The sequence below is a fragment of the Melitaea cinxia genome, chromosome 22 (assembly GCF_905220565.1).
Source record: "Melitaea cinxia chromosome 22, ilMelCinx1.1, whole genome shotgun sequence".
In the NCBI taxonomy this organism is placed as follows: Eukaryota; Metazoa; Arthropoda; class Insecta; order Lepidoptera; family Nymphalidae; genus Melitaea; species Melitaea cinxia.
Window position 1 is genome coordinate 10,366,728 of NC_059415.1, and position 13,869 is coordinate 10,380,596.

General features: G+C 34.6%; 1 protein-coding gene across 1 annotated transcript in view; it reads left to right on the forward strand.

The window, feature by feature from the left end:
- Positions 1 to 13,033, forward strand: part of LOC123664615 — an 82,867-nt gene extending 69,834 nt beyond the window's left edge. The window contains exon 2 of the mRNA XM_045599133.1: positions 12,973 to 13,033. Within this exon, the coding sequence (XP_045455089.1) occupies positions 12,973 to 13,033 (61 nt within the window). The remainder of the gene's footprint in view (positions 1 to 12,972) is intronic.
- The last annotated feature ends 836 nt before the right edge of the window (positions 13,034 to 13,869 follow it).

Below are 13,869 nucleotides of genomic sequence, written 5' to 3' on the forward strand. Positions count from 1 at the left end.
ACGTCCCACACTACGTTTGCCAAGACGCGGTCTCCACTCTAGGACCCGTCTACTCCAACGGCCATCGGTCCTGCGATACAGATGACCAGCCCACTGCCACTTCAACTTGCTAATTCTGTGGACTATGTCGGTTACTTTCGTTCTCTCGCGGATAGTCTCATTTCTAATCCTATCTTTGAGAGAGACCCCAATCATAGCCCGTTCCATTGCACGTTGAGCGACTTTAAACTCGTGGACCAGTCCCTTCGTCAGTGTCCACGTCTCGGCTCCGTATGCTAACACAGGCAGGACGCATTGCTCGAAAACTTTTGTCTTCAAGCATTGCGGAATCTTCGAAGTGAAGACTCGATGGAGCCTGCCAAACGCCGCCCAGCCCAACCGAATCCTCCTATCGGCCTCCTTCTCGAAGTTGTTGGAAGCTAAATAAAAAAAAAGCTAAGCTTGTTTTAAGCCGGCCTAAACGAGTCCTTCCGACATGTCGGTCTCTGTGTGAACTTGGATAAGACGAAAGTTATGTTTAACAACCAAGTCATACCGATACCGGTATCAGTCGATGGTACCTTTCTCGAAGTTGTTCAGGGTTATATTTACCTAGGCCATACTATCCAACTAGGCCGTAACAACTTTTTTTATTTAATATATATTTATTTATTTTACATATATTTTGGTTAATTTTACTATAGAGATACATTGAAGCTTTCTTCTTATTCTCGCAAATAAAACCACTACTGATTGCTAAAAATATTGACCTTTTAATCCATGTCAAATATAAAATTTGTACACATACCTTCTATTAGTATATACCATATCCTATCTACGAAAGTTTAAAATTATTGACAATATTAAAAAAAAGTAATTTTATTATTTTATTTTTATTTGTTCAAAAATAGAACACATACTTAACACTTATTCATAAGCCTGCTACGATTACGAGTTTATCCGGACAAGCGGCCGCGCCAATATCTATACCGTACCGTACCGTAGCATATTATAGCAATCAAATCTAATCTAAGGTAATTACCAAAGTTTTGTGACTATTAAAGGCTTAAAGATTTCAATAAATGTTAATATTCTATTTAACAAATAATCTGATTTCAATAAATATTATATTACAAATAATATTAATTAAATTATGTATCAGTTTATCAATAAAGAACATTTAGCGTCTAACTAGCCCATTTGCGCATTTGGCACCGACCATGACAAATGCGCCAATGGGCTCCTGACCAGTGTCTTCTGCTGCAGGGGTTGTACCGCCCAGATTATTGGACACATTACTGTGTACGATAAACATACATTACCACCAATATTACCAGCATGGAGGATTAAACTCCGATCCTTCTCCTATATAGAGATCGTGATTGTGACATTACAAATAAATTTTTAATAGCCTAACTCCATCAACAAATATAATTTACTGAAGTCATTATTGGTCAATATTTATCCCATTAGCTCCTGTCACTCTCCGCAAGCATAAACACACCACCCATATTAATTTATAATTATTCATCCTAAAGTGACAGCCCTAATACTTCATCGACAAATATAATAACAGCCCTCTGACCCTTCATATGAAGGTAAACGTTGGAAATTTTTAAGTATATGAATCACTGGTTCCTAAGCGCCATCGTGTCACCCTTTTAGGTATATTAAAAAGGGTAAATTCTTTATTTAAATGAATTATGTCAAAGTATTTGTAACTTTTACAGGTTTTATAAAATGCGTAATTGGTTTTTTATCTTCACTCGAGACACTGCTGGGCATAAGAACCTTTCCCCATGTAGGAGAAGGGTCAGAGCTTAATCCACCACGCTGCTCCAATGCGGGTTGGCGGATATATTCCCTACTATGAGTAACGCTATCAGGTGTACATGATAACAACCGGGAGCGACGGCTTAACGTGCTCTCCGTGGCACGGTGGGGAGACCCACGAGGACTGCACAAACACCCAGACCACGGTAAATACCTGTATGGCCAATGCAAATGTTTCTCATGTGCAGGGATCAAACCCGCAACCGCCAGCGCAACAGATACAATCCATGGCTGTAACTGTTGCGCCAACGCAGCGTCAGGATTGTAAGAATTTACATTTTTAATTCTAATAATTAAAATATTGTATTTTGTATTGATATTACTCTTACAGTTTATTCATTTAATACCGGAATGGTACAAAGATATCGACACCATCTTCCGAATGGTTAATATTAATTTACGATTAGTCAGTCTCCTCAGTCTCCATCTTTGTTATCTGTTTTGTAGGGTAGTTACCCAATAAATCCTGTTATCATTTAAATTAATGCTTCTAATCTAATATATAAAATTCTCGTGTCACACACAGTTTTCGTTGCCATACTCCTCCGAAACGGCTTGACCGATTTTGATGAAATTTTTTGTGCTTATCCGGTATCTATGAGAATCGGCCAACATCTATTTTTCATCCCCCTAAATGTTAGAGATAGTCCACCCCTAATTTTTTTTTTATTTTTTTTTAGACAAAATTTTTAATTTCTATTTTTTTATGATACAACATTAAAAAATATATACAACCCTAAATTTTCAACCGTCTACCATCAACCCCTATTTTTAAATAGCGTTTAGCGGCAAGACAACGTTTGCCGGGTCAGCTAGTAATTTTATAAGATTGTATTGATTGTAGCTTCATTAGATTGTAGTGTTCTTACTACAGTAAGAACACTACAATCTAATGTAACTGTTATTTGTTGAAGTACTGGAAGAGCGTAAAGATAGTGATACCATCTTCCGAACAGTTAATACTAATTTTCTGATTGGTCAGTCGCCATTTTGTAATCTATTGGCGCGATTATTGTCCAATAAATATGATAATTTGTAACTAAAGAGACAGTTGTTATTGTTTATTGTGCGGTTACCGTTGCTACTCGATAAGTGGCATATAAGTGATTAGTGTGATAACTTATTAAATGTAGTTAAAAGTGCGTATTGTGATGAATAACTATAGATTTGAAGTGAGAAATAAGTGTTGCATTGAGTGTTTTTCAGTTGTGTTCAACAGGATGATTCAAGTTGAATGTATAAAAATCTTTGTTAAAATTCTTTATAAGTAAACTTCTTAGTGTACTCGAAAAACTTCGACTTTTAACGAGCAAACAATATGGTACTAATTTCGCACTTACTGTAACATATTTTTGTCAGATAAATAATAAATAAATAAATAATAAATAAATAAATATCTACACAATACACACACGGTCGTCTGTTCCTAAAGTAAGCAACTTAATGCTTGTGTTATAAGTAACAGCCGACTGGTATAGCTACATTTTTTTTTTTTTTTTTCGATAAACATACTTATAAATAATACATATATAAATATACAAATAAATATTTTATATTACACCCAGACTCGGGGTGGGAATCGAACCCACAACCCTTGGAACAGAAAGCAGGGTCACTACAAACTGCGCCAACGGGCTAGTCAAAAATAAAGAATCCAAAATTATATGAAACCCGTCCAGCACACTAAAAATAGACTTAATGATATGACAGTTTAACTAATGTACTCCAACTTTATCATAAAAACAAGTTTCAATTTCGAAACAGAACATTGACCACCTGACGTATAGTAAAACTTTCCGTTCATTTAGTCTATAAAATAAATGTACACAAATAAATACGGAATGTTTGCGAAAGCACTTCGCTCCGGTGAGCCAAAAGCACTCCACGCGACATCGCATCCTACCTTTGCGTTTATTAAAAAAATAGGCGGATACGAATATTGTGCGGATGTTGAAGTAGCTTTATATGATATACAGACATACATATAGATATATATTTTGACAGAGAGCCTACACGTGAAATATTTTTGACGAAACTTTTCAAATACAACGGAGGGTTTTATTACATGTATTAATATTGTTCACTCGTTCCAATTTGAACGGTATTTTAATATAAAAAATTTTGATCCCAGAGAAGAGATTTTTTTATTATCGCATAGTGTAGTTAATATTTAAAATATAAGCAGCTATTTATCCAAAATATGAAAATGAATATTTTATTTATTGGATACTAGCTGTGTCTGCGACTTCGTCCGCGTTTTGGGTATTTACATGTTCATCGTGATTCTTTAGATAGGAAAAACTTTTTTATTTACGAACCGATTGACATGAATCAAACACTAAATGTTAAACTAAGCTTGCGATATATCAGTAAAAAACACATGTAAATCGGATAAGCCGTTTCTGAGATTAGCGTGCACAAACGCATAGACAAGCAGACAAAAATTCTAACAATTATAGACTATATAACATTTGGGTGCTATTTGCAAGGATAAAGATCTCAATAATGTTTTTTCTCATATATCTTCCATGAACAGACAGCAATACGTTACATTTTTATTATATGTATTAAAAAGTATCCTAATCTGTCTGTGTTTTCACCTGTAAACATCTTACTTCTGGACAGAGAGGAGACATCGAAAAGAGGTGAAGATTAAACACGATGAATGAGCCAACCAAAACAGTTGATTTTCATTTTTGTCTTCCTACAACGTTTGAGCCTGTAGTTTTACTTTTGGTACCCACATTTTATATTCAAAATAATCTTTTCAGTGATTGAGTGAGATTTTGTTCTTTTTTTAATTAAAAAAAGGAGTAGTTTAATCTCCAAAGAAATAAAATGTATTTAAAATTTCGTCAATCACTTCAGCCTATCGCAGTCCACTGCTGGACATAGGCCTCCACAAGTTCGCGCCAAAAATGGCGTGAACTCATGTGTGTTGCCCATAGTCACCACGCTGGGCCGGCGGGTTGGTGACCGCAGGGCTGGCTTTGTCGCACCGAAGACGCTGCTGCCCGTCTTCGGCCTGTGTATTTCAAAGCCAGCAGTTGGATGGATATCCCGCCATCGGTCGGCTTTATAAGTTCCAAGGTTGTAGTGGAACTGTGTTATCCCTTAGTCGCCTCTTACGACACCCACGGGAAGGGGGTGGCTATATTCTTTAATGTCGTAGCCACACAACGCGATAAATGCGGGAACCAAAATAGTTGATTTTAATTTTTTACTTTTGGTACTCACATTTTAAAATCAAAGTAATCTTTTCAGTCGTTTTATTTTGTTCTTTTTTAATTTGAAAAATGACTATTTTAATCTATAAAAAAAATAACGTTTAAATAATGGCATCAAAAAAAATCTTAATAAACCGCGGTAAAATCCGAAAAAGTTGTTTCATAAAGATGATCACTCATTCGCGTAAACATTAGAAAGCAATAAATGACTTCATATTTTTAAAAAAATCTGGCACTGTCGGTCTGGCGCGAACTTGTGAAGGCCTATGTCCAGCAGTGGACTGAAATAGGCTGACACTGAACTGATTAATTTAAAAATACGGAATTAACATCAAGTGTGAATAAAACCTACTGTAGTAACAATTTAAAATTATAACAAAATTCATAAAAAGTAGTGTATTTGTATTTCTAGTTTACGTTTAAAGAATCAGTTACGGAAAATTTTGTTAAGAACTAACTGAGCCCGCGACTTCGTCCGCGTGGGATTTCACAAAAAAAATTATTGTTCAGTTCGCAGAGGTTATAAAATAAATAAATTTCTAAAATGAAAGTAGCCTAAGTTACTCCCTACTACATCAGCTATCTGCCAGTGAAAGTACCGTCAAAATCGGTCCAGCCGTTTCAGAGATAAGCCGGAACAAACAGACAGACATACAGACAGACAAAAATTGTAAAAAAATATTATTTTGGTATTTTTACCGTGTATACCATTTAGTGAAAAGCGGTTATTTTAATATTACAAACAGACACTCCAATTTTATTTATTTGTATAGATGTATATATGTATAACGACCGGTATCGATCATATTAACTACCGGGGCCGACAGATAAATGTGCTTTGCGTCGGCCTAGCAGCTATAATATATGGTGATCTGGATGTAAAGAGATTTTGTTGAGATGGAACACAGCAAGAATACCTTGTTACAAATCTAGATTAGCTCTGCTGGGGCAGTACCTCAACATTACAGAATGTTATATTTCTGTGGTGAGTAAGGTAACCAGGGCTTCTGAGGAGAATTGGAGTTGGTCGGCATCGCGCTTGGATCCACCTAATATTGCAGGTCAGACTTGTGTCCTACCATATCGATATAAAAAAAGTTTGACAATTGAGTTCGACCTATTTTATGTACCAGCTAATTTTAATACCATCGATCAGATTAAGAAAAATCTTTACAAGGGTAATCTGAATAACTTTGATAATTTTATTGTATTATTTGTGTGTCAAGTATCAAGACGTATTAAGATCGAATTGTTATAATCTTTATCTCTAAAGAAAGAAACAATTTGCACAGCATATATACATGTAGTTATTAATATAGTAAAAATATTTTCCGCTCCACGCAAATATAATATCAACATTGAATACATAAATTCAATATGACGTTTTCCCACAATTGTGATAAAATAATAACTTGCGAGAAATTTAATAATGGTCTCGTTTTGTATTAAATTAAATTATTTGGTATTTTTATATTTTATATTTAACAGTTTTTGCCTGTAGTCTTATCTTTTATATAAAATTCTCGTGTCACAATGTTAGTTACCAAACTAATCCAAAACGGCTGAACCAATTTTTATGAAAATTTGTGTGCATATCGGGCCGGTCTGTGAATCGGCCAATATCTATTTTTCATACCCCTAAGTTATAGGGGGAGGGATAAAAGGGGGTTAATAACATATATTCCAAAACAACTTTTGCGAAATCTGCTAGTTATAATATAAAAATCTATACTATTTAATAAATTTGGAGTGTCTGTTTGTAATTTTAAAATACATTATTTATTATACATTTATGTACTTTTATCAAATACATATGTATATACGCGGTACAGAAACAAATTAACATTTTTACAATTTTTGTCTGTCTGTCTGTTTGTTCGGGCTAATCTCAAAAACGACTGGACCGATTTTAATAGAACTTTCACTACTGGTAGATAGCTGATGTAATAAGGAGTAACTTAAACTACTTTTATAAGAGTTTATTTATTAACTTTTATTTATTAATTTCCATTCTATTTCATTCTGTTCTATTATATTCTATTCTGTTGATTTTCTATTCGATTCTTTTCGATTATATTCGATTCTAATCGATTTTCAATTATGTTCTATTCGTTTTCTAATCGATTTCCTATTCGATTTTAATCGATTTGGTACTCGCTTTTCTCATCGATTTTTAAATTGATTTTTAATCGATTTTCTATTCCATTTTTTCTTCGATTTTGTAATCGATTTTTTATTCGATTTTCTTATCGATTTTTAATCGATTTGTGATCGTTTTTTAATTCGATTCTGTAATCGATATATGTCTTTTGGTTAGCAGTTACCATAGTGTGGATGCCTACAGAACTTGAAGGATTCTAAGTGTGTTGCCGACCCCTTTCCCCACTCTCCCTAGGACCTCTGGTGGTTAATTTATAGAGATTTAAAAATTCATCACAGTACAAAATAAAAAGAAAATTAAAATTAGTATCGAAAACTTTAATTGTTCATCACAAACAATAACTCAATCAGAAACCTCTGATTGTCGTAACAAGCTGTTGATAAAATTTTCAACTTCCCGTTGTAAATTTTCAAATCCCTAAAGTTGGTTCTTCTGTTAAATTATGTAAATTTTGACTTCCCCATTCCGGCGCGTGGCCTTGTCTGTATCAAGCGTACGTGAAGATGCGAATGAATTATTCAAGATGTAAGGCTGTTTATATACGGAACTTTTCTTTACACGCTTTGACGTCACTTTTTTTTCAGTAATCTAATTACGACGTAAGCTCCATCGCCCTTCATAACGTATATCAATTTATTTGCTTATATTATTTTATAAAACAATAAAGTACAAAGTGTAATCAAACTTATTTAAATTATGATGTGGTGCTATACGAGTATGCGTGATTTTTAACTCCGTAATGTCTGTCTGTAAATTGGTCCACTGAGATTGATACTGATTTTGATGTAATATTAATTTTTTAGTTAGATATAAAGAATATGAATAGTGTATATGTATGTCTATATGTATATAAGGTATTTCTTTATAAATAATCAAATTGCGTTGCTCTGAAAATAAGAGTTTTAATTTCGTTAAAATTTAATTTACATTGTAAGAAAAATCACTTAAATCTATAGACGTTCTCACCTGCAAATAAGAGAAACGACAATTTATTATTATTATTTATGATTTTTACTGTATTAATTATATCTTATTATTAATATCCGTCTTCATCAGCCACCATATTTTTATAGTTTAATTATTTTTCCATGTCATCTCACAATGACATTTCAAAATAGTAAATTTAAATATTTAAAGATGGAATACTCTTTATATGAATATATTTAAATTTAATACGAACGAATACATAGGATTGTTTTATACTAGTTGTTCGTAGTACGGTCTATATATTTTAAATAAGGTTATTTGTAACTTAAATAAATAATAAGGTTATTTCTATATTACTATTATTATAGTCCTAGTGTGTTGTATAATCTAACATTTTAATAGAAAAATGTGTGTTGCTATGTAATAAAAACAGCTGGTAAGCGTTAAAACTCCACGTATGAACTTAGCCTTATTCTCACGTTAGCACGCTGTATTATATTTTTGGGGGAAATGCAACGATGACACTATGGCTTTCGCCGTGTCAGCGTGAATAAAGAAAAGGTTAGAAAGTGTCACTTCATGCCTCTTGTAACGGTATGTCATTATAACATGACATCAACAGACATATTTACATTACAATATTGAAGGTAATATATAAACGTATTTACATTTTAATTATGAAAACTTAAGACGCAGACACGAGATGTTATTAGGCTTTTGAGACAACTTTTGGAACACCAAAATGAACGTGTATACGTGTTTACAGCCTAGTGTCTGTCAATGCAAGTTTGACCCTTTCGGCTTAAGTGAATAAAAAAATATATGTTTTTTTTGAGTGAGTAAAAAAATATGTTTTTTTTTAAATTAATACAAATTATATTTTGAAGTTGACGAACAGTTCAAATGTATAGGTACCTAACAATAAATTAAGTGTGTGTGTGTGTGTGTGTGTGTGTGTGTGGAATTCACACATGGCAGAAGTAAAGCTTCTGAAAAATAACCTGCGAGGATTTTTTTTTCAACGAGTATATAAAATACTGTGTAATCTATTTCTAATTTATGTGAGCGTTTCTTTATCGTGACGCATTATCGTTCTATCGATTTCAACTCAAAAAAAAAGTATCAATTAAAAATTATCGGCTGAAAACATCGCACTTATAAAAAATTAAGCCATTAAAAAACCGTGATTTTATAAAATATATATTCACAATAATTTCATTAAAATTTAATTATATAGACCCTCATTAAAATATCCAATTATAATATCTAATTATATGAATTTGCGGTAATTTAATCGTTTATTTGTTGGTGTTTTAGAGAGTATCATCTAAACCGCGGAATAATTTATTTATTATTAATTTTAATCATTCCACACAAATTAATATTTTTGATATTTATTTCAAAATCAATTTTATTTAACGAAATACAATTTATTAAGTTGTTGGAACTTTATTAAGTTGTTAGAACGTTTTTCAAATAAAACATAAATATATAAAGACTGCTATGAGCTATCTGCGAATGAAAGTCCCGTCAAAATTGGCCCAGCTATTTCAGTGACTAGCCAGAACAGACAGACCGCTAAACAATCGTAAAAAATGTTATTTTGGAACCGTGTATACGTCTATATGTAATAAGCGGTTATTTTAATATAGCGAACAGACTCTGCAATTTTATTTATTTGTATAGATGTATAGAAGCCGAACACTGTCGTCAGTAACTCTTGATACAACTTTCTGATATCATAATCTGTATACAAGTCATCTGTCAGTAACTCTAGAAATTGCTACTAGTACATAATTATATCCTCACCGATTCCTATGGAGCTTAAACCATTTTTTTTTTGTTTCTCGTAATATGGGACTTCCAAAATGATAATCGTGGTAATTCCCGTACAATACATAGTGTTTATAGGGGCTGTGAAAGTTTAAAAACTTTTATTTTATCTTTAGTAAGCCAAATTAGATAAGATTAGATTATCTATATAAAAGGTAAATTGTTTGTTCAGAGATATTTTTTAAGATTTTTTTACGTGATAGATTTTCTAAGATGCATATGTTTTCGTCTTGTATATTTTCTATTTAACCGACTTCCAAAAAAGGAGGAGGTTATCAATTCAATCCGAATTTCGATCCGAATTCGCTTATCCAATATTCTTTTGATAATCGAATGAAATTATGATTTTCTATCCAACAGCTTGGATTCACTTTTTAACCGACTTCCAAAAAAGGAGGAGGTTCTCAATTCGACTGTATTTTTTTTTAATCTATGTTACTTCAGAACTTTTGACTGAGTGGAGCGATTTCGACAAATTTTCTTTTGATCGAAAGGTGGTGTGTTTCATTTGGTCCCATTTAAATTTATTTGAGATCTAACAACTACTTTTCGAGTTATATCTAATAATGCGTTTTTACTTGACGCTTTTTTCGTGGACCTACGTTGTGTTATACCGCATAACTTTCTACTGGATGTACCGATTTTGATAATTCTATTTTTGTTGGAAAGGGAATATGTCTAGTTTGGTACCATGATAAGGAAACCAGGATCTGGTGATGGGATCCAGGAAAACTCTCGAAAATCCGCAATAACTTTTTACTGGGTGTACCGATTTTGATAATTTTTAATTTAATCAAAAGCTGATGTTTATCATGTGGTTACATATAAATTATCGAGATCTGATAACTACTTTTTGAGTAATCTTTGATAACGCGTAGTTACTTGACTATTTTTTCGTCGATCTACGTTGTATTTATTACTCGTCGATGTAATTGAAGTCGGTTATTTTTTCGTTTGCCAGCAAACACAATTATTTTAGTTATGATGTATTCTGTGAACCGCATTAAGATTTCCACACAAAAATAGAACTGCAACTCAAAAAAAAATTATCATCAAACCCATACGTGTGGGATAAAATGTGTGCCTTCTAAAATAAGAGAATGATATAACTAAAAAAATATATGATGTACATTACCATGCAGCTTCCACCGAAAATTGGTTTGAACGAGATCTTACTAGATCGTAGTTATTTTTTGATACGTCATAAATCGTAAACCGCAATTTACCTTTCATTCAATCAACTAAAATTAAAAAAAAAAATTTTCATAAACATAAACCTTATGCATAAACCGCGAATTCTAACAAAAAAAACACTATTATTAAAACATCGATCAAAGCTACAACGAAATACAATATTTTTTTATATTATTTTTATATACTTGCTGATACGGAACCCTTCGTGTGCGAGTCCGACTCGCACTTGGCCACGTTTTTTATATATAAAGTATTAATTCAATAAAAGCCTTGTCTAGTGCCTGGTACAATATATGAATATTGTGGAAAATCAAAAAGAATATTTCACCCTCTCGAGGGAGGGCTCTCGGTGAGAACCCCACGTTGGACGGGATCCTACGGGTGCGCCGGATGAGGCAAGAAGCATTAATGCGGAGGTGGGGGGAGGATCTGGTGGAGCAGCCGTATGGCACTCGCGTAACGGCTGCGTTGCGCCCGGTCCTTGAGCGGTGGATGCGCCGTAAGCGCAAGCCCCTCACCTTCCGTCTGACGCAGGTTCTCACCGTGCACGGCTGCTTTGGTGAATACTTGTGTCGGACGGCACAAAAGGAGCCGACGACTGGATGTCACGATTGTGGCGCGGCGGTGGACTCTGCCCAGCACACTCTCGAGCTGTGCCCGAGATGGGCGGCGCTGCGTCGCGATCTGACGACAGTCCTCGGAGGAGACTTGTCACTGCCGAGCGTCATCACCGCGATACTTGGCGACGACGAGTCCTGGACGGCGATGGTCTCCTTCTGCGAGACAGTAATGTTCCAGAAGGAGAACGACGAGCGGATGAGAGAGGAGGCCACCGACGAGGCCTTCGTCCGCAGGCGACGAACGGGGGTGCGTAGGAGGCGCTACTTAATGCACCTCCAGTAACGCTCCTGTACTCGTGTCGGGCCGGAATGGGAACCCGGTCCTGCTAGACATGGTGTCGTCGGGATTGTTCAGAGGTGAGCCGGACAGCCCCCATGGAGGAGAAGTCTGGCCTTTTCGCCGATGCCAGCCGGTCGCTGGAAGGGTCCTGTTGCCTGCAGATCCGGGACCCTCCAATTAAAGCGGCTGAAGGCTCCCGCAGGGGTTTGGTCGGTATTGCACCCCCAAGTGTTGAAGCCGACATACGGTCTAGGACTGCCTACCCGGGCGTCCTGGATATCACTCGTAAATGGGTTCCCCTGCGATAACAAAAAATAAATAAATAAATAAACGTTCCAATGCTGGGCAAAGGCTTCCTATCTATATATATGACGACGATTAAAGTCTAATTCTTCGGGATTTTCCACTGCAGATTGGCGTGATGATAATAACCATAAAGATATAAGAAAGAAATAATCATCATCATCATTTCAGCCTATTGCAGTCCGCTGCTGGACATAGGCCTCCACAATTTCGCGCCAAAAATGGCGCGCATTCATGTGTTTTGCCCATAGTTACCACGCTGGGTAGGCGGGTTGGTGACCGCAGGGCTGGCTTTGTCACACCTAAGATGCTTCTGTCCGTCTTCGGCAAACGTGATTCACGTGAGCCCTTCGGTACTTTTGCGACCTAGCCGTATAAAAACAGGAAGACTTAGGAATTCCAATTTATATTCAAAACAGTTAACATCATAAGTTACGCACTTTCTATAACAGAAATTAGAAACAAAAAAGATATGTGTCAAAACCTGTACAATCTTCTGTATTCCTCTTACGTGTATTGTTTTAAATCGACGAATAATATAGGCATAATGAGCAATATTAATAATAATTTAATTGTACAACTTTGATAATATTAATATGTTTTAATTTGTTACAGGTACGACCACAATCCCACATCAAAGTCAAAAATTAATTACAGAAAAGGTAATCACGATTAAATTAATAGCCCGTTATTAGCCCAGTTCGCAGTGATCCTACTTTCTGCTCTAGCTCTCTCTTTGGTTGTGGATTCGATTCCCGCCCTATATTAATATATTTATTTATATATGTCTTATTATTATCTATTTACTAGAAGACCCGGCAAACGTTGTTTTGCCAATAAGCTATCTACTATAAGTGTGCGGGGATTTATTTATAATCGAAAGCGTTGTAGACAATGAAAGTATGTTTTATTGAGTGCACAGAAAAATTAAAATAATACGCATAACAGTCACTGCTACGATCTATACACAAATAAAACCAAAAAAATTGCCGAAAACGGTATAGTGAGTAAGACAGGAGATCGGCTTCATTCTCATTCTTACTCCGTGATGTTTGCTGGATGAGAGGTGACAACGGTAGAAATCTAGCGGAGATAACTGATCGATTGATAGTTATTGACCCGCGAAAGCAGGAAATCAAATTGAATTGAGAAAAAAGTCATAATTAAAGGGAATTATTAAAAATAATAAAAACTAAAAATTGCGAAGGAAAAATAGGGGTTGGTCGTAGAGAGGTGGAAAATTAAGAGTAATATAATATTTTTTATTCTAAGTCATGACGAAATAAAAATAAAAATCTTGCCAAAAAATTAAAGTTTATAATTAACTAATAAATATAGGGGTGGATCGTAGAGGGTTGAAAATTTAGGGTTGTATGTATTTTTTAATGTTGTATCAGAAAAAAATAAATAATATATATGAAAATTAAAAAAAAATTGAGGAGTGGACTACCCTTAACATTTAGTGGGATGAAAAATACATGTTCGATTCCCAATATTCACACAAAACTTCAT